General features: G+C 31.7%; 1 protein-coding gene across 1 annotated transcript in view; it reads left to right on the top strand.

Moving 5' to 3' along the window:
• LOC143069624 (exocyst complex component 5-like) overlaps positions 1 to 21,826 on the top strand; it is a 47,765-nt gene that overhangs the window by 3,281 nt on the left and 22,658 nt on the right. Inside the window, exons 2-12 of the mRNA XM_076244351.1 lie at positions 855 to 1,088; positions 1,688 to 1,885; positions 2,245 to 2,312; positions 5,154 to 5,182; positions 6,386 to 6,495; positions 7,173 to 7,217; positions 8,599 to 8,739; positions 9,060 to 9,136; positions 11,624 to 11,734; positions 13,048 to 13,143; positions 13,632 to 13,800. Coding sequence (XP_076100466.1) covers positions 855 to 1,088; positions 1,688 to 1,885; positions 2,245 to 2,312; positions 5,154 to 5,182; positions 6,386 to 6,495; positions 7,173 to 7,217; positions 8,599 to 8,739; positions 9,060 to 9,136; positions 11,624 to 11,734; positions 13,048 to 13,143; positions 13,632 to 13,800 — 1,278 coding nt within the window. The remainder of the gene's footprint in view (positions 1 to 854; positions 1,089 to 1,687; positions 1,886 to 2,244; positions 2,313 to 5,153; positions 5,183 to 6,385; positions 6,496 to 7,172; positions 7,218 to 8,598; positions 8,740 to 9,059; positions 9,137 to 11,623; positions 11,735 to 13,047; positions 13,144 to 13,631; positions 13,801 to 21,826) is intronic.

Here is a 21,826-nt window from a genome sequence, read left to right as displayed (position 1 = left end):
TAACTATAACCACTGAACCATGAAAATGAGGTCAAGGTCAGATGACACCTGCCAGTTGGACATGTACACCTTACAGTCCTTCCATACACCGAATATACTAGCCCTATTGCTTATAGTATCTGAGATATGGACTTGACCACCAAAACTTAACCTTGTTCACTGATCCATGAAATGAGGTCGAGGTCAAGTGAAAACTGTCTGACAGACATGAGGACCTTGCAAGGTACGCACATATCAAATATAGTTATCCTATTACTAATAATAAGAGAGAATTCAACATTACAAAAAATCTGAACTTTTTTTTCAAGTGGTCACTGAACCATGAAAATGAGGTCAAGGACATTGGACATGTGACTGACGGAAACTTCGTAACATGAGGCATCTATATACAAAGTATGAAGCATCCAGGTCTTCCAACTTCTAAAATATAAAGCTTTTAAGAAGTTAGCTAACGCCGCCGCCGTAGCCGCCGCCACCGCCGCCGGATCACCATCCCTATGTCGAGCTTTCTGCAACAAAAGTTGCAGGCTCGACAATAAAACTATATAAAAATCTTAATACTTTTAAAAGAAGAACTTTCTTACTTTCCAATGTTTTTTTAATGTTTGTGTATAATGTATTATTATATGTTTCTTATTCTACAGACAAACATTTAGCATGAAAGTTGAATGATATGTTCAAGAAGTTGTAATATTGGTAATACTTATTCTGTATGTTTATTGTGATGGCCTCAAGGTAGACAAGTGAATTCTAATTTCTTCACCCTCTTTTCATTATGATTATAATTTATTATTATTAATAATATAATAGCATGTTCTTAAGAATTCTAAATGGAATGTTTAATATTTTTGAAGGAGCCATTTGATGCTCATGAATTTGTCGAGAGAATAGCATGGAGAACAATTCACAATAGAGACCAGGCACAGTTCAACCCAATGCTTCTACATACAGCTTTTGAAAAGATGATTAAAGATCTGGAGGGAAAAAATGCACAAATAGAAAAGAAAATTGAAAAGTTAGAAGAAAATTGTAAAGACGAGGAAAAACGTCATTGGCATAGAGTAGCTGAACTTCAAAAGAAAAACCAGGTTAGTATTTATAACTATAAAAAGATGTGGTATGACTGCCAATGAGACAACTCTTCATCCAAGTCACAATTTGTAAAAGTAAACCATAAAATGATTATAGGTCAAAGTTTGGTCTTCAACACAGAAGCTTGGCTCACACCAAACAGCAAGCTATAGAGGGACCTCAAAAATGACTAGTGTAAAAAAATTCAAACAGAAAAAAGTTATAAATAGATTGATAATTGGTGTTCAACACTATTTTCCTCGTGATAAGCTATATGATGGTGGCTAGTTTTATGGGTGGATGAAGCATGAGTTCTTGGAGAGAACCTACAACCTTTGCCAGGAAAATATATAACCCTTGTCAATCATTAAGATCATGTAATGCACCTTGTCAAAATCAAATTTAAGCCTCCAACATGGATATTGACTCTTTTTACTTGTACAAGTAGAATGATAGTGTAATGTGTAATGTCATTCATTGTTTGAGATCAAAGATTCCTTTTTTGTAAAAGACCATTTTTTTTCTTTTAGTGTACAAAAGATTAATCATTCTTAGGTTTGCAACAACCACAAAAGTGTAGAAAACAATGCTATTTCATTTATTGTCTTTTTTGCAGTCAACATATTCACACTTCCAAGTTTTAGATGAGAAGATAAACTTAGTAGCCACTAAAGTAGTACACTTGGGAGACCAACTAGAAGGTGTAAATAATCCCAGAGCCAAGGCAGTGGAGGCTAAAAAGTTAATGAGCTACATGTCAGAATTCTTATCTGATGGTCCACCTAAATCAGATCTCTTCACAGACCCTGCCAAGGTATGATCTTATCTTAAGTTAATTAGAGAGCCATAAATAAGTCAATTGCATTAAGGCATCAACCCAACAATGCTGTTAGATGCACATACCTTATTAGAAATTCTGTTTTAATTGTATTGTATTTTTAAGTCATTCTATTTTCTAGGTTAACTACTTTTATTAATCAGTTTCAATTTTATATTGCACAAGGAAATATATTTCAAATATGGTTTAATTATTTTTAGCCACTGATTAAATATGCCTAACAAAGGTAGATACAAATTAACATTACTTGATAATTATTCATTGTACTGTCAGCTTTGACAAATTTTCCTACTTCCTCTGGAATTAAATTAAAATAAATGTTTGTATTATTTTAGTTAGAACAAGCTGCAGACATCATACAGAAATTATATCATGTGGCATTAGAATTACCATCAAATGAAAGGTATTAATTGAAGTGTCTTCTATGATTAAAATTATCTCTTTATTACTGTAAATTCAGAAACTGTTGCTGAAAACATAGAAGATATGCCAATACACATAATTAACAGCGCCTGGTGATTTTTCATAGCCTGACCGTTTGTATCATAGCATGACCTGTTTCGGTCCAAAAGGACCTTCATCAGAGGCAGAATCTATTCTGATGAAGGTCTGTTTGGACCGAAACTGTTCAGGATATGAAACATCATCAGGCACTGTTAATTATGTGTATTGGCATATCTACTATATTTTTATGCTTTTACATTTCCCCCCCCACCTTTCCTGTGCCTAAGAAATTATTGCTGGTTTTTTATTATTGGGAATAATGCGACTGGATAAGTATTGTATTAATAAGAACTCACATTTTGATAACTGAGATATAGATCTGCATTCCCTTTTTATACGACCGCAAAATTTGAAAAATTTTTCGTCGTATATTGCTATCACGTTGGCGTCGTCGTCTGCGTGGTCGTCCGAATACTTTTAGTTTTCGCACTCTAACTTTAGTAAAAGTGAATGGAAATCTATGAAATTTTAACACAAGGTTTATGACCACAAAAGGAAGGTTGGTATTGATTTTGGGAGTTTTGGTCCGAACATTTTAGGAATTAGGGGCCAAAAAGTGCCCAAATAAGCATTTTCTTGGTTTTCGCACTATAACTTTAGTTTAAGTTAATAGAAATCTATGAAATTTAAACACAAGGTTTATGACCATAAAAGGAAGGTTGGTATGGATTTTGGGAGTTTTGGTCCCAACAGAATAAGGGGCCCAAAGGGTCCAAAATTAAACTTTGTTTGATTTCATCAAAATTGATTAATTGGGGTTCTTTGATATGCCGAATCTAACTGTCATGACTGTGTATGTAGATTCTTAACTTTTGGTCCCGTTTTCAAATTGGTCTACATTAAGGTCCAAAGGGTCCAAAATTAAACTTAGTTTGATTTTGACAAAAAATGAATCAGTTAGGTTCTTTGATATGCTGAATCTAAAAATGTACTTAGATTCTTGATTATTGGCCCAGTTTTCAAGTTGGTCCAAATCGGGGTCCAAAATTAAACTTTGTTTGATTTCATCAAAAATTGAATAAATGGGGTTCTTTGATATACCAAATCTAACTGTGTATGTAGATTCTTCATTTTTGGTCCTGTTTTCATATTGGTCTACACTAAAGTCCAAAGGGTCCAAAATTAAACTTAGTCTGATTTTAACAAAAATTGAAATCTTGGGGTTCTTTGATATGCTGAATCCAAAAATGTACTTAGATTTTTTATTATGGGCCCAGTTTTCAAGTTGGTCCAAATCAGGATCTAAAATTATTATATTAAGTATTGTGCAATAGCAAGTCTTTTCAATTGCACAGTATTGCGCAATGGCAAGAAATTTCTAATTACACAATATGTGAAATAGCAAATTTTTTTTAATTAGAGTTATCTTTCTTTGTCCAGAATAGTAAGCAAGAAATATCTAATTGCAAAATATTGTGCAATAGCAAGATTTTTTTTAATTGGAGTTATCTTTCTTTGTCCAGAATCAACTTAAATCTTTGTTATATACAATATACAATGTATATTCACTTTTTACTACCAACTGATAAATTAAAATAATCTTTACCATTCAGTGATAACAAGCAGTTTTTTTACATCTTAATATTTTATGATGTATTTAAATGAGTAGTTATTGTTGCAAACTCCATTAGAAATTTTAATTGAGATTAGTTTTGGAATAAGGGAAAGGGGGATGTGATTAAAAAAATTGGGTTCAATTTTTCTCATTTGAAATTTCATAAATAAAAAAGAAAATTTCTTCAAACATTTTTTTGAGAGGATTAATATTCAACAGCATAGTGAATTGCTCTAAGAGAAAACAAAAATTTTAAGTTCATTAGAACACATTCATTCTGTGTCAGACACCTATGCTGTGTCAACTATTTAATCACAATCCAAATTTAGAGCTGAATCCAGCTTGAATGTTGTGTCCATACTTGCCCCAACCGTTCAGGGTTCAACCTCTGCGGTCGTATAAAGCTACGCCCTGCGGAGCATCTGGTTTTAAAATCGCGATAATTAAACTTGCATTCTTGTCCATTCTTGAAAAATAGCAATGCTAAATGCACCCAATAATTTCTGAATTCGCAGTAATCATTTCCATTAATGATTTTATGACATTTAATTATCCTATCTGTCAAATTTACTTTCAAAGAACTACTTTCATGAATTTTCTGCATTTCTCCATGTTCTGTCAATTTTTTGGTCATTTCTTCACTACTCTGAATGTTAGTGTGAGTAACTGCTGCCTCAAGATAAACCTTATTAGGGCTTGGGTACACCCGTGTGTTTTATGATGTTTGACATTGAAATAGTCGAGATTCAGGATTCAAAGATGCAAATTCTTTATTTAACCTAAGACACATTGAGTGTACAAGAGGACAACATACATAGCAAATACATTGAAATTGAATATATGATATCATGCTTCAACACATTATTGAAGTTCTATAGATACATAGTTTCTCTAACATATACTTTGTGATTTTTATTTGACTAGACATATTTATGTACCGGAAGATATAAGAAGATATGGTATGAGTGCCAATGAGACAACTCTCCATCCAAGTCACAATTTGTAAAGTTAACCATTATAGGTCAAAGTAGGGACTCAACACAGAACCTTGGCTCTACACTTAAAAGTTTTAGATGTATTGAATTTGAATAAACAAAATTCTTTTTATTCTAATAGATATTGAATAATATTGTTAGTTAGATGTATCATTTCACTTTTAAATCAATTTCTTTTACATTTGTACAGTTATGACAATGCAAGAAAGAAAATTTGGGGTATGTATCTACAACAGTTTCAATTTATAATCAGTTCAAAGGTGTAAAATGATAACCTCACCGAATGTCAAATAATTATGAGATATAATCTGTGAACGCCTTATTTTAAGACCATGAACCTTTGCAAGTTTACTGCCATGGAGAGAGATATTTGAAATATGTTTAAGATCAGCATGTATATCTAATATCTAAAACCAATGATATGTTGTTGTTAGTTGTACGTTTATTATTGAAATTACACATATGATTACATGTTTTGCCTCTCTATGATACTATGCTGGTAATTCTTTAATCCGATAAAAAATGTAGTTAGTTTCTAAATACGAGGAAGAAATTTAGGAAAAAATTATTGGGATCCATATAAAAGTTTTCAACAGAGTCATCTCCCCTTGGTCAAGGTATTTAAACAGAGTCATCTCCCCTTGGTCAAGGTATTTAAACAGAGTCATCTCCCCTTGGTCAAGGTATTTAAACTTTTGTCTGTTCTATTGTCCCATTGAATAAATATTATAACTATTGTTCACTGTGTAGTTAATTCACTTGGACCTTTTCTTGTAAGAGAAATCTGTCAATTTATTTATTTGATGAGAAAATTATCTTCCAAATTGATGAAAATACATGTATTAAATCACAAAACTGCATGTGATGTTGTATAATAAGGTTTGCAATAAGTTTTTTTTATTCAGTTGTTGTTAACTTATAGTAATTTATTTAAGAATTGAATGCTCTTTTTTGTAAATTTATTGGGGTGTAAAAGCGTTGACCGAAGTTTATTTTGTATGAAGCGCGGAGGCACTTCATACTAAAAATGTGCGCACGGTCAACGATTTTACAACCCTATAAAGTTACAAAAATAGGCATTCAATACTTATAATTACATTTTTACCTATAGGATCATGAAAACACGCCTTTTATCAAGTTTTTATTTCATTTACCTGTGCACTTTATTGTGGGACCTTGTGTCATCATGAATGAAAAGTTTTATTGTGTGATACAACTGCTTAAGGAATAACACATGATGTACAGTAAGCCAATCAGAATAACGTATTATAGTGAAACATACATTTAATGTAATTATTTGATAAACACACTTGAATGAATAAGAAATAGTTTGCTTGGTCTGTTTTGTTGTCCCCTTAACATTTTTATTATAATTCATGATCACCAAACATTGCGTTTATGTTGTATTTGCATTCATTCCAGACAAATACAATAACATTGAGAGTGAATTGATCAAGGAATTCACAAAGGCTCACACTGAAGGGGATAAGAAGAAAATGAAAAGGGTTGCTATGGTTTTATCTAATTTTAAGGTTTGTAATAATTAAAATCTGTATCATAATAGAATGTTAAGGATTTTTGCAACACTTGCTTTTTCCTTTTTACCAGGTATTCAGAGTCCTGTAGTTTAATCAATGTAGTTTCAATCATAAATTTGCCAGCTAACTGCTTCTTTTTCTTAAAATCTCAAAAATATTAATTTGTATATTAACTTAGTTGATTACTGAACAAATTTAATGAATCTCACTTTTATTTTAAAGAAATTGGCTTTCAATAAATTTGTATTGTGGTTTATAATCCCATGTTTAAATGATTTTCACATTCATGAGTATTCCCAATACTCTGGTACTGTAAGTTCAGAAATTATTGTGTGCAATTTTTCATGAACAGACAAAAATTCTAGTTTAATTATTGCGATATAAAAAAAATCAGCATAAAGATCTATGATTCAATTATCAGAATGCGATATTCACCTTGTTGCATTATTCGCATTGATAAAAACCTTGCAATAATGTCTGAATTTACAGTAACTCATTCATTAAAGTGATAGAAGTATGATAAGAATTTCCTAAAAAAAACAATGAACTTCAGCTAACATGCGATTTATTCATAATCTACCAAGTATGTGCACAAAATGTTTGAAGAAAATCATTTGGTGAAATGTAATTTTCAGAAAAGAAATGTTAATGTGACAAACACTGTTTTGTAGGGATACGGTCAGTGTATTGATGCGTTTATTGAAGAAGCTCAGCGGGTAAGTAGTTTTCAAACTAAAATTTCAAAGAAATTTAATATTTTGAACAATAATAGCTTCATAGCAAAATAATTGTATATGTAAAAAATGCATAGATGGTTTAGTTTGAGATGAGTTCAACTATCTTTTTATTTGTCAAAATGACACGACAATGGATCTCTGATTTTTTTTTATTCCACAATATTATTTGAATAATCCATGTGAAGCTAAAATGTATGGTATGCTTATACTATGTCATATAGAGTTACTTAAAAACTTGTCTCTGTTTATTAAAAAAATTAGTCCACTGTTTTAAACCTGGACTTCTGTATCCTCTCTATCCCTCATGTTTTTGTATTTACACTGTTCATTGTAGATTATATTGCTTTTTGTATATTGTATAATATTATGTTTTGTGTTTGGTTATGTTGCATACTTTTGTGTCTGGGTTGTTGAAATAAAATCTTGAAATCATAACTGAAGTTGTAAAGAAAGAACATTGTTATTAACAAATGAATATGTAAATATGGTTTACACCTGTTTTAACATTTAAAATTGGTGTTTTTCTTACAATTTTGCTGGATTGGTTACCATCAACCATTGATATCAGATCAAATCCATTTGTAGTGTTTTTCTAAAGACTTATTCTATCATAACATTTACTGCCTATAACATTTGCACTTTATTTCATATTGAATTTTGGGAGACAAAAGTTACTGCTCTTATCCATTTAAATCTAGCCACAAAGATATGAACAATGATTTTTTTTTCTGTATGTCTGTCAACATGGAGCAGAACCCAAAAGACCCCAAGACAAGAAAATATGATACTATTCAAAAGAAAAAAATACCAACAGGCTGTCCTGCACATCACAAAAAAAAAGTTAGGGTTAAAATTAATAGTAAGCCGTGAACTATTCAGTATACCGGGGTAAATGTAATCAATTCTAATCTAAAATAAAGTCGTGGAAAAGAGGCCTGATTTCTACTTACCAAAGCAATTGTTGTAACCAGCAACCAACCATAATGTCTGGATTATGTCATGTGACAGACACACAGCAACCAACCATAATGTCTGGATTATGTCATGTGACAGACACACATTGAACATAGTAGGATTAAATAGTTTGTGAGCACTCCACTATCTTTCTCACTTGTAAAACTAAATTTTTCAAGTATGCACCACTTTGAATTGAAACTAATTCTGCCATGAAACAATGTTTCCTCATTGTAAAATTGTCTTTACTTACAGTAAAAAGCAAAAACACAAAAATAACGAACTCCCAGGAAAATTCTAAACGGAAAGTCCCTAATGAAATGGCAAAATCAAAAGGTCAAGCACATCAAACAAATGGATAAGAACGGTGATATTCATAATTTAACTTCAAGTTTATTTTTTTCAGAATGCATTCAACAAAGCCGACTTATTTGATGATATTGTACCATGTTGTAGTAGAACTAATGAACTTATAACAGAAGTGTTCAGTAATCATGATGCTGTCATGGCAAAGTTTGTACAGAATATCTATCACAATAAATTACAGGTAGTGTAAAACCAAGTGAATTTGTAGATTATATTCTTTGTTAAAAAGGAATGTCTAACACCCAAATTTTATATTTGAGATAATCACCTTTTTAAATTATTGGCTACATTAGTTTTTACCCCTATTTCACATTCAAATATACATTTTATAGAAATGTGATACTTCTCGGATGAAATGTTTGTGTTAAAGTTGTTTACTACATTATAAAGTCACGGTCAGAAATTGTAACAGCTATTAAGCTGTTTAAAACACTAAAGATTACCGTAGTAATTTTTTAGAAATACAGAGAGAAAAAATTATAACAAAATTTTGTTTTTCAGAAATATATTTATTCCAAACTTGATAATGAAGTAGATCCTGAGGTTTACTTAGATAGCTTGTATAAACTGTATACAAGGTTAGTAACTTGTACATTTAAAGTGGAGTCATTTAATTTTTTCAATATTTTTTTTTTATTGCATTTTATTATTAAATGTTGTAAAAATTAATTTAAAAAAGTACTATTTTTAACTGAAAAATATTATTAGTTTTATTTTTATACTAAATTATCAGAAGTAAAACAAAATACCAATTTTTTGAAAGAAAGCTAGTTTTGGATATTGCACAGCTAAGACAAAGATTAAGTTCATATTTATAATGAAAAAATAGTCCTGGATTACAATATTATTTTATTTTTAACAGAATAATTATCTAATGTCATTGTCTTGTACCTAGTATATTAATCATGCAGTCTTTACCTCTTACTATTCTTTTTTTGCTTATTGTTACTCATGTAATTGAATTATATAGAATTTGATTGGGACTGTAAAATTTGATTGGCATAAAGTATAACCGTTATACTTTCTTCATGTTTAAGAGGAAGAAGAGGAGAAGCTGTTCAGAGGAAATGGAGATAGAAATTGAAAATAGTTTTTAATTAGATAAGAAATTATATTTACAGAATATGATGTTATTAAAGTTGATAGCATTTATTTTTAGCTCACCTTAGCTCTGAAACTATTGGGCCAAATTAAACCAAACTTGGCCACAATCATCATTGGGTTATCTAGTTTAAAAAAGTGAGCTTTTCCCATCACTTTGCGTCCGGCGTCCGGCGTCCGTCGTCCGGCGTCCGTCGTCCGTCGTCGGCGTCCGTCGTCGGCGTCCGTCGTCGTTAACTTTTACAAAAATCTTCTCCTCTGAAACTATTGGGCCAAATTAAACCAAACTTGGCCACAATCATCATTGGGGTATCTAGTTTAAAAAATGTGTGGCGTGACCCGGCCAACCAACCAAGATGGCCGCCATGGCTAAAAATAGAACATAGGGGTAAAATGCAGTTTTTGGCTTATTACTCAAAAATCAAAGCATTTAGAGCAAATCTGACATGTAGTAAAATTGATTATCAGGTCAAGATCAATCTGCCCTGCAATTTTCAGATGAATCGGACAACCCTTTGTTGGGTTGCTGCCCCTGAATTGGTAATTTTAAGGAAATTTTGCTGTTTTTGGTTATTATCTTGAATATTATTATAGATAGAGATAAACTGTAAACAGCAATAATGTTCAGAAAAGTAAGATTTACAAATAAGTCAACATGACCAAAATGGTCAGTTGACCCCTTTAGGAGTTATTGCCCTTTATAGTCAATTTTTAACCATTTTTCGTAAATCTTAGTAATCTTTTACAAAAATCTTCTTCTCTGAAACTACTGGTCCAAATTAAACCAAACTTGGCCACAATCACAATTGGGGTATCTTGTTTAAAAAATGTGTGGCGTGACCCGGCCAACCAACCAAGATGGCCGCCACGGCTAAAAATAGAACATAGGGGTAAAATTCAGTTTTTGCCTTATTACTCAAAAACCAAAGCATTTAGAGCAAATCTGACATGTTAGTAAAATTGATTATCAGGTCAAGATCTATCTGCCCTGAAATTTACAGATGAATCGGACAACCTGTTGTTGGGTTGCTGCCCCTGAATTGGTAATTTTAAGGAAATTTTGCTGTTTTTGGTTATTTATCTTGAATATTATTATAGATAGAGATAAACTGTAAACAGCAATAATGTTCAGCAAAGTAAGATTTACAAATAAGTCAACATGACTGAAATGGTCAGTTGACCCCTTTAGGAGTTATTGCCCTTTATAGTCAATTTTTAACCATTTTTTGTAAATCTTAGTAATCTATTACAAAAATCTTCTCCTCTGAAACCACTTGGCCAAATTAAACCAAACTTGGCCACGATCATCATTGGGGTATCTTGTTTAAAAAATGTGTGGCGTGACCCGGTCAACCAACCAAGATGGCCGCCACGGCTAAAAATAGAACATAGGGGTAAAATTCAGTTTTTAGCTTATAACTCAAAAACCAAAGCATTTAGAGCAAATCTGACATGTAGTAAAATTGATTATCAGGTCAAGATCTATCTGCCCTGAAATTTTCAGATGAATCGGACGACCTATTGTTGGGTTGCTGCCCCTGAATTGGTAATTTTAAGGAAATTTTGCTGTTTTTGGTTATTATCTTGAATATTATTATATATAGAGATAAACTGTAAACAGCAATAATGTTCAGAAAAGTAAGATTTACAAATAAGTCAGCATGACTGAAATGGTCAGTTGACCCCTTTAGGAGTTATTGCCCTTTATAGTCAATTTTGAACCATTTTTCGTAAATCTTAGTTATCTTTTACAAAAATCTTCTCCTCTGAAACTACTGGGCCTAGTTCATTATAGATAGAGATAATTGTAAGCAGCAAGAATGTTCAGTAAAGTAAGATTTACAAACACATCACCATCACCGAAACACAATTTTGTCATGAATCCATCTGCGTCCTTTGTTTAATATTCACATAGACCAAGGTGAGCGACACAGGCTCTTTAGAGCCTCTAGTTTACTCTACAGAACAATCAAGCTATCAGAAGAATTGTCACAATTCAAAATGGGAAATGACAGTTTGTTCCTTGCAAAACTTACTAAAAGTATTTTCCACAAACATCTTGATGCTTATATTGGGTAAGTATAACTTTGTATTTTCTGTTGATACTATAATGTATGAAATCACTTCTCAGTGTATTAAAAGCCTTCAAGGGTAAAAATTCTGGGTACAGCTGCTCCATAAAGTTTGGTTACTACAGTTTAATAAAAGATCTGAAAGTAATGGCTGTAGCAGATCTGTATATTTAACACCAGATGAGATAAAAATATTGGGATCTAATATTTAGAAATAGATGCTTTTGATCATGTGCCCAGTATGTTCATTTATAAAAAAAAATGTTGCAGCTGAAAACTAGGGAAGCTGCAGGAAATAGATTTGTTACTGATTTGACATGAAAAAAATCATTCGGATACAGTTAAATGATGATTTCCTAAATCTTTTTTTTCATGACTTCAAATAATCCTAGAAAAATGCTCATTATGAAATTGAACATACAAATTTAATTTCATAAGTTTTGATGTACTTAAGTGGATTTTATCATGTAATATTTTCCTCCTTAAACTAAAGTAATTCCAAATTTAGAACAAATATTGTGTGACTTATATAACTTGCATTGCGATATGAAGTTGCTAATTTTTGAAGGTCAAATGGTGACCAATAGATGCTAAGCTTCTATGTTATTTGCTCTCTGGTGAAGAGTTGCCTCATTGGCTTTTATACCACATCTTATTATTATATTAACATGAAAACTACCAAGATAAAAATCTAGATTAGTTCATTGTTCTTGTGTATTAATAGTTACTATACTAATATACAGGAATATTGTCCCAAGCAATATATCATATTGCAGAAGTTTTATGAGTGCAACATGATATACTACCCTCATAAAGCTTGTGCTATGTTAGAGGTGGGGCAGGACCTTTTTCGGGACATCAGGATCAGGTGTTTTTAAGCTTGGGATTTCGGGATTGATCCTTTCGGGATCCAGGATTTCTTTTTTCAAACTTTGGAATGTCGGAATTTAATTTTTTTTAAATTTCGGGACCTCAGGATTTCATGTTTTTAAGCCTGGGATTTCGGGATCAGGACCTCTCCGACTCCCCCTTATGTTATATACTGCAAGGACAATATTTCTCAATATATTAAAGTGCAATAAATGTGTTATGATATAGTTCAACATTGATGATTCTTCTTCAATTTTAACATCTTGTTTGTCTGGATCTGGTTTGATTGCATGCAAATATTAATTACTCTGAAACTCACTAGTTTGATCAAGAGAAGAAAGTTTAGCAATATTTACAAAAAATTGTGGGCAGTTTTAGTTAAATTTTAGTAATGTAAGTTCCACATCAAAGTAATAACATATTTTATTGTGTGCCATATCATTTAGGTTTGAAACAAAGTACTTGAAAGAAAGATGTGCTGCTCATCTTCAACGATATTATGAAGTAAATGGTCACCAAAAGAAACAGATACAATCAGGAGGGTAAGATTTATAACAATAGACATCTAAGGTTCATGTTTATACAGATGAAGAAAGAAATAGTGTAACTGTTATATATAAAAATTATAAGGAGCCTGTAGTTCAGTGATTGATGTTGGTTCAAGTCGATCATATTTGATTTTCAAAAATTGTTTTGTTATAGATTAGGCTGTTAGTTTTCTCAGTTGAATTGTTTCATATTTTCATGTCGATGACTTTTATAGCTGCCCATAAGGTTTGGGTTTTCTCATTGATGGAGGCCGTACCGTTTCCTATAATTGCTTACATCCATTTCATTTGAACTTTGGTGGATAGTTGTCTCATTGGCAATCATACCAAATCTCTTTATTTTCATACCGGTATCAAACATTTATGAGACAACAATTTCAAATATTTTGTCCAGAGGTAACCATATAAAACACTTCAGCACATTTGGATGCTGCCAAATCATTTTTAAGAAAAAAAAAACCTATTTGAACTATATATTTTAGTATAACAGAATTACGTCGGGACTTACAAGCAAAGATTGGTACAATGACAAAGACAGGAATTAATATAGGTCCAACTATTGAGAATTATGGCGGAGAGACATTTCTATCACAAGAAGTTACCATTAGTATCCTACAGGAATCAAAGAATGCATTCAAAAGATGTCATGTGGTATGTAATTTGATCTATTCCAATTGTTTATAATATGTGTGGAAGAAGGCACACAAAAATACTTTTTTGCTGTGTGTGTGAAATTCTGCTTCTCAAGTTATTATGTGTTCATTTTCAAATTGTTTTTCTTTCTTGTAACATTTATAAAATTCTTCATCATTGAGCAAAGTATGAAAATAACTTTTAAACTTTGGTCCAATAATTGTTTATTAATCCCCAGTCTAATGTCTACAAGAAGATTATTTTTTATTAAAAAGTTTTTCTTCAAGTACGTTAAAGACATTTTAATATGTTAAAGCCCTCTTTTGAACTGTAAATCATATTGTATAAAAAAAAACCCACAAACTTGCAACATTGCATTTCATTGACTGAGTTGAACTTAGTACATAACTTTTTAGCTACGATTTTTATGCCCCACCTACGATAGTAGAGGGGCATTATGTTTTCTGGTCTGTGCGTCCGTTCGTCCGTTCGTCCGTTCGTCCGTTCGTCCGTCTGTCCCGCTTCAGGTTAAAGTTTTTGGTCGAGGTAGTTTTTGATGAAGTTGAAGTCCAATCGACTTCAAACTTGGTACACATGTTCCCTATGATATGATCTTTCTAATTTAAATGCCAAATTAGAGTTTTGACCCCAATTTTACGGTTCACTGAACATAGAAAATGATAGTGCAAATTTCAGGTTAAAGTTTTTGGTCAAGGTAGTTTTTGATGAAGTTGAAGTCCAATCAACTTGAAACTTAGTATACATGTGCCCTATGATATGATCTTTCTAATTTAAATGCCAAATTAGAGTTTTGACCCCAATTTTACGGTTCACTGAACATAGAAAATGATAGTGCAAATTTCAGGTTAAAGTTTTTGGCTTCAGGTTAAAGTTTTTGGTCAAGGTAGTTTTTGATGAAGTTGAAGTCCAATCGACTTGAAACTTAGTATACATGTGCCCTATGATATGATCTTTCTAATTTAAATGCCAAATTAGAGTTTTGACCCCAATTTTACGGTTCACTGAACATAGAAAATGATAGTGCAAATTTCAGGTTAAAGTTTTTGGCTTCAGGTTAAAGTTTTTGGTCAAGGTAGTTTTTGATGAAGTTGAAGTCCAATCAACTTGAAACTTAGTATACATGTGCCCTATGATATGATCTTTCTAATTTAAATGCCAAATTAGAGTTTTGACCCCAATTTTACGGTTCACTGAACATAGAAAATGATAGTGCAAATTTCAGGTTAAAGTTTTTGGTCAAGGTAGTTTTTGATAAAGTAGAAGTCCAATCAACTTGAAACTTAGTATACATGTTCCCTTTGATAAGATCATTCTAAGTTTAATGCCAAATTAGAGAATTTATTCCAATTTCACAGTCCTTTAAACATAGAAAATGATAGTGTGAGTGGGGCATCCGTGTACTGTGGACACATTCTTGTTAGTATTTGTATTGCAATCTGACAAAAAAGGAAGAAAATGAGATTTACAATTTTATTTTTACAAAAGGTAACCAGAAAAGTAGGAGAATTCCTGTTGAACTACATATGAGTTACCACTTTTTACATAGACAATATCCCCTTTCTTCAGACCCATTACCACACTTAGAGTGTGTGAGGCATGTTGAGTAGGGACAATATAACCTCTTATGTAAATCCTTCTATTCTTCATCAAATAGAAGTTTGCATGTCCAGTCTTATAAACTAGAATTGTACATGAGAAGTGGTATAGGCCATCTTTTGGTGCTGAAAACAATCCAGTTTCTGGGTTGTAGTTGTTTCCTTGATTCACTTCAACTTTATTAAATTTGAAAACATAGTCAGTAGTTGCTGTAACAGATTTCTTTAGGATAGCTGTAAATGCTGTTCTATTGCATCTAAAATAGTTAAATACCTTTAAAGTTATTTATATTTATATTTCAGAAGGTAGAAGACCTGGATCCTTCAAACTTTATATACTGATTCCTAATGTTATGAAGTTAAGGTCTGTCATATGTCCATTGTCCTCATTTTTATGGTTCTCTTGAAAAAAAAAGATTTCCTAGGTTTCAAACAATAACTCATAAACACTTTCACCAATTTGTAAAAAAAACTTTGGTGAAATGTTTATATCTATTGATGTGAGCTCCCTTTAAATTTTTATGAATGTTAGATTTTAGGTTTTTAACTTTGGGTTTTTTTTCATTAATAAAGGGGGTCTTCCAGTTTTTATACAACCACAAAAATTAAAAAAAATTTGGTCGTTTATTGGTATCACGTCGTCGTTGTCAGCTTCGTCAAAAGATGGATGATTTTAAGATAATAACTTTAGTATAAGTAAATAGAAATCAATAACATTTAATACAAAGTTTATAACCACTAAAGAAAGGTTGGGATTGATTTTGGGGGGTTTGGTCCCAACAGTTTAGGAATAAGGGGCCAAAAAGGGGCACAAATAAGCATTTTTCTTGGTTTACGCACAATAACATTAGTATAAGTAAATAGAAATCTATGAAGTTTATACACACAGTTTATGACCACAAAAGAAAGGTTCTGATCCCAACAGTTTAGGAATTAGGGGCCAAAAGGGTCCAAAATTAAACTTAGTTTGATTTCATCAAAAATTGAATTATGGGGTTTCTTTGATATGCTGAATCTAACCGTGTATTTAGATTCTTAATTTTTTGTCCCGTTTTCAATTTGGTCTTCATTAATGTCCAAAGGGTCCAAAATTAATCAGTATTCACCTCAAAAGCTTACAAAACCTTTAAACAGACTTATTAAGAAGGGATATAGTTATGATACTATTGTCAGGTCATTAAAGATTGCATATTTTGGCTTTAATATTGATTCACTTATAGGTTCTTTGCATTGGAACTAAACACTGATACTAAACCAGGGTTTCCCCTGGGTCAATTATTTTTTTCGCCACCTTCTTTCGCCAAAACAATATATTTTTCGCCACTTTATTATTTTTTTTGCTAAGTAACATAAATATATTTTTCGTTTAAAATTTACCTTTGTTTCTACCCCCTCCCTTAAATAAGATGATTTTTATACGACCGCAAAATTTGAAAAATTTTTTGTCGTATATTGCTATCACGTTGGCGTCTGCGTCGTTGTCGTCGTCGTCGTCGTCCGAATACTTTTAGTTTTCGCACTCTAACTTAAGTAAAAGTGAATGGAAATCTATGAAATTTTAACACAAGGTTTATGACCACAAAAGGAAGGTTGGTATTGATTTTGGGAGTTTTGGTCCCAACATTTTAGGAATTAGGGGCCAAAAAGGGCCCAAATAAGCATTTTCTTGGTTTTCACACTATAACTTTAGTTCAAGTTAATAGAAATCTATGAAATTTTGACACAAGGTTTATGACCACAAAAGAACGGTTGGGATTGATTTTGGGAGTTTTGGTTTCAACAGTTTAGGAATTAGGGGCCAAAAAAGGGCCCAAATAAGCATTATTCTTGGTTTTCGCACAACAACTTTAGTTTAAGTAAATAGAAATCAATGAAATTTAAACACAATGTTAATGACTACAAAAGGAAGGTTGGTATTGATTTTGGGAGTTTAGGTCCCAACAGTTTAGGAATTAGGGGCCAAAAAGGGACCCAAATAAGCATTTTTCTTGGTTTTCGCACCATAACGTTAGTATAAGTAAATAGAAATCTATGAAATTTAAACACAAGGTTTATGACCATAAAAGGAAGGTTGGTATTGATTTTGGGAGTTTTGGTCCCAACAGAATAAGGGGCCCAAAGGGTCCAAAATTAAACTTTGTTTGATTTCATCAAAATTGAATAATTGGGGTTATTTGATATGCCGAATCTAACTGTCATGACTGTGTATGTAGATTCTTAACTTTTGGTCCCGTTTTCAAATTGGTCTACATTAAGGTCCAAAGGGTCCAAAATTAAACTTAGTTTGATTTTGACAAAAAATGAATCAGTTAGGTTCTTTGATATGCTGAATCTAAAAATGTACTTAGATTCTTGATTATTGGCCCAGTTTTCAAGTTGGTCCAAATCGGGGTCCAAAATTAAACTTTGTTTGATTTCATCAAAAATTGAATAAATGGGGTTCTTTGATATACCAAATCTAACTGTGTATGTAGATTCTTCATTTTTGGTCCTGTTTTCAAATTGGTCTACACTAAAGTCCAAAGGGTCCAAAATTAAACTTAGTCTGATTTTAACAAAAATTGAAATCTTGGGGTTCTTTGATATGCTGAATCCAAAAATGTACTTAGATTTTTTATTATGGGCCCAGTTTTCAAGTTGGTCCAAATCAGGATCTAAAATTATTATATTAAGTATTGTGCAATAGCAAGTCTTTTCAATTGCACAGTATTGCGCAATGGCAAGAAATATCTAATTGCACAATATTGTGAAATAGCAAATTTTTTTTTAATTAGAGTTATCTTTCTTTGTCCAGAATAGTAAGCAAGAAATATCTAATTGCAAAATATTGTGCAATAGCAAGATTTTTTTTTTAATTGGAGTTATCTTTCTTTGTCCAGAATCAACTTAAATCTTTGTTATATACAATATACAATGTATATTCACTTTTTACTACCAACTGATAAATTAAAATAATCTTTACCATTCAGTGATAACAAGCAGTTTTTTTACATCTTAATATTTTATGATGTATTTAAATGAGTAGTTATTGTTGCAAACTCCATTAGAAATTTTAATTGAGATTAGTTTTGGAATAAGGGAAAGGGGGATGTGATTAAAAAAATTGGGTTCAATTTTTCTCATTTGAAATTTCATAAATAAAAAAGAAAATTTCTTCAAACATTTTTTTGAGAGGATTAATATTCAACAGCATAGTGAATTGCTCTAAGAGAAAACAAAAATTTTAAGTTCATTAGAACACATTCATTCTGTGTCAGAAACCTATGCTGTGTCAACTATTTAATCACAATCCAAATTTAGAGCTGAATCCAGCTTGAATGTTGTGTCCATACTTGCCCCAACCGTTCAGGATTCAACCTCTGTGGTCGTATAAAGCTACGCCCTGCGGAGCATCTGGTTCTCCCATTGTGTCTATGATTATTCTCTCAAACTTATTTTAGAGTCTACATTTTAATGAATAAACACTAATCATTTACTTTAAAACAACAGAATTTTTTTATATTAAAAGGGAAAAATATTCATTTTATTCTAAACAACTTTTCTAAATAAGGGGACCACTGTACTTTTAATAATAAAAATGATATAAGTCCTGGAATATAACAAAATTAATGGACATGTTTTATCATATAATACAGGTATAGTTCGTAGGGAAAGTTTCTTTAAAAGAAAAATACTGATGTGCCCTTTGGTACTAAGAAGTGGTTTTTACAACAAAACCAGGTTTTTACAACAAAACCAAAGTTTTTACCATCTAAAATTGATCCCTCATTTCATGTGTAGTCATTACATTGAAGGATAACTCTCATTCAAGGGGTTGTTCCCAATCTTTTGGATAGATTTCTTCATAATGACAGTTTTCATTTCTTGGCCATCGTAAATGAAAAAGTTGAGACGTAAAACTATGAATGAAACATGTGTGTCACTCAAACGACTTTAAAGTAGTCTCCCTAATCAATTACCTATATTAAAGTCAAAGGATAATTAAAGTTTTAAATCAGAGATTTCTCTTGCTTTTGAACATTTTTGTCACAACAACAGCTTTCTTTTCTAAACTATCTGTAAAAGGAGAGGAGACATCAAAAGTTGGCTTCAAACGCATGCGTTGCAAAGTGGTAAATAAATTATGTATGTGACATTTAGTGGAAGCCATTTAACCATATCATTTTGTCAAACAATTCAATCAACACCTTTATCAATTAGTCCTTTGTTGTCGAAAGTTATAAAATGCAATCAACTGATTATTGATTTTCTGTCCAAATCTTAATGAGGTCAAGGTGAAGTCCGAGTACTGTCTGATCGGGAAAAGTCTGAGGAAACTAAAAAAAAAGTAAATAATCAAGATGGAGGAAAATAAATCGTTATATATATTTCTTTCGCCAAATTCTTTCGCATATGACGAATTTTTATCGCCAAAATTATTATTTTTTCGCATATTGCGAAAATGGCTCCAGCGGAAACCCTGTACTAAACCCCTAACAGGAGGGATTGTGCCTGATATTCATATGATGAAGACATAATCTTTCAAACAGTTTAATTGAGGTCTGGAGCTGGCATGTCAGTTAACTACTAGTAGTCTGTTGTTATTTATGTATTATTGTCATTTTGTTTATTTTCTTTTGTTACATCTTCTGACATCAGACTTGGACTTCTCTTGAACTGAATTTAAATGTGTGTATTGTTATGCATTTACTTTTCTACATTGACTAGAGGTAAGGGGGAGGGTTGAGATCTCATAAACATGTTTAACCCCGCGATAATTTTGCGCCTGTCCCAATTCAGGAGCTTCTGGCCTTTGTTAGTCTTGTATGATTTTTAATTTTAGTTTCTTGTGTATAATTTGGAGTTTAGTATGACGTCCATTATCCCTGAACTAGTATACATATTTTTTAAGGGGCCAGCTGAAGGACGCCTCCGGGTGCGGGAGTTTCTGGCTACATTGAAGACCCATTGGTGGCCTTCGGCTGTTGTCTGCTCTATGGTCGGGTTGTTGTCCCTTTGACACATTCCCCATTTCCTTTCCCAATTTTATTAGTTTGATTTTAACAAAAACTGAATTCTTGGGCTTTTTCGATATACTGAATCTAAACATGTACTTTGATTTTTAAATATGGGTCCAGTTTTCAAGTTTGTCCAAATCCGGGTCCAAAATTAAACTTTGTTTGATTTCAACAAAAATTGAATATATATGGGGTTCTTTGATATGCTGAATATAACCATGTATTTAGATTTTTGAAATTTAGGCCCCTTTATCAATTTGGTACACATTGAGTTCTAAAAGTCCAAAATTGAACTTTATTTGATTTCATCAAAAATTGAATTCTTGGGATTCTTTGATATGCTGAATCTAACCATGTATTGAGATTTTGGATATTGGACCATAATAGGTAAATGTCCAATTTTTTTAGGTTCTTAGACCCCATTCATTATGTGTCAACAAACCTATTCTGTGTCAACTATTTAATCACAATCCAAATTCAAAGCTGTATCAAGGTTGAATGTTGTGTCCATACTTGCTCAAACTGTTCAGGGTTCGACCTCTGTGGTCATATCAAGCTGCACCCGGCAGAGTATCTGGTTATACAATAATTTAAAAATGCTTTTTGCAGTTTTTGTGAAACTTTGTTGAATCGGTTATATCTATTGATGTATTAGCTCACTCTTGATTTTATAAACTTTTGATTTTATGTTTCAAGGTTCGTTAAAAAGGCATTAATTTTCCAGTTTTTGGACATTAAGTTTACAGTGGTTTAAGCAGTTTTCCTGAAACTGTTGTTAAATATCTGATTTTCATTTAACAAGATAGAAATATTTACCTTTGCATTCACATTGACTTGATGGTCTACCAGATTTATTCACCAACATATTGAGAAGGTCCTCTGTTATACAAGTAGATTTACCTGAAACAAGAAATGACAGTTACAAAATCTGTTTAACACAAGATACATGTAAAATATCATGTCAACATCATTTGAAATTAAATAAATCAAAAATCAAAAATTTGACTTGCAATTAATGTATTTGGTGATAGTATATATACCAAATATCCCCAGCATGTATATTTTATGATTTATCTATTTCACAATAACCAGAGTAAGTAAAACTTAGTACAGTGAATCTATTTTAAAATAAGAAAATAAAAGGAAACTACAAAAATATAATAAGTGTCACATATCACCAGACATTTGAATATATGGAATTGGTTTACAGTTACATTTCAACATTGTAATCTACATCAATTGAAAACATATTTTATTTTTATAGAAATGACAAAAATTATAAAGTTTGTATATTTACAATGTGCATAAGAACTTAAATTGATGGGAGCCCTTTTGTATTTAAATTCAAAGAAGGAATGAATATTTAGACAAAATTGACTTACCATGTCCAGCATTACAATTTCCCTCTACCTGCAGAAAGATAACTGCAGC

This window comes from Mytilus galloprovincialis, chromosome 3, assembly GCF_965363235.1.
Source record: "Mytilus galloprovincialis chromosome 3, xbMytGall1.hap1.1, whole genome shotgun sequence".
NCBI classification, from domain to species: domain Eukaryota; kingdom Metazoa; phylum Mollusca; class Bivalvia; order Mytilida; family Mytilidae; genus Mytilus; species Mytilus galloprovincialis.
This window is presented reverse-complemented; position numbering and strand designations above follow the sequence as displayed.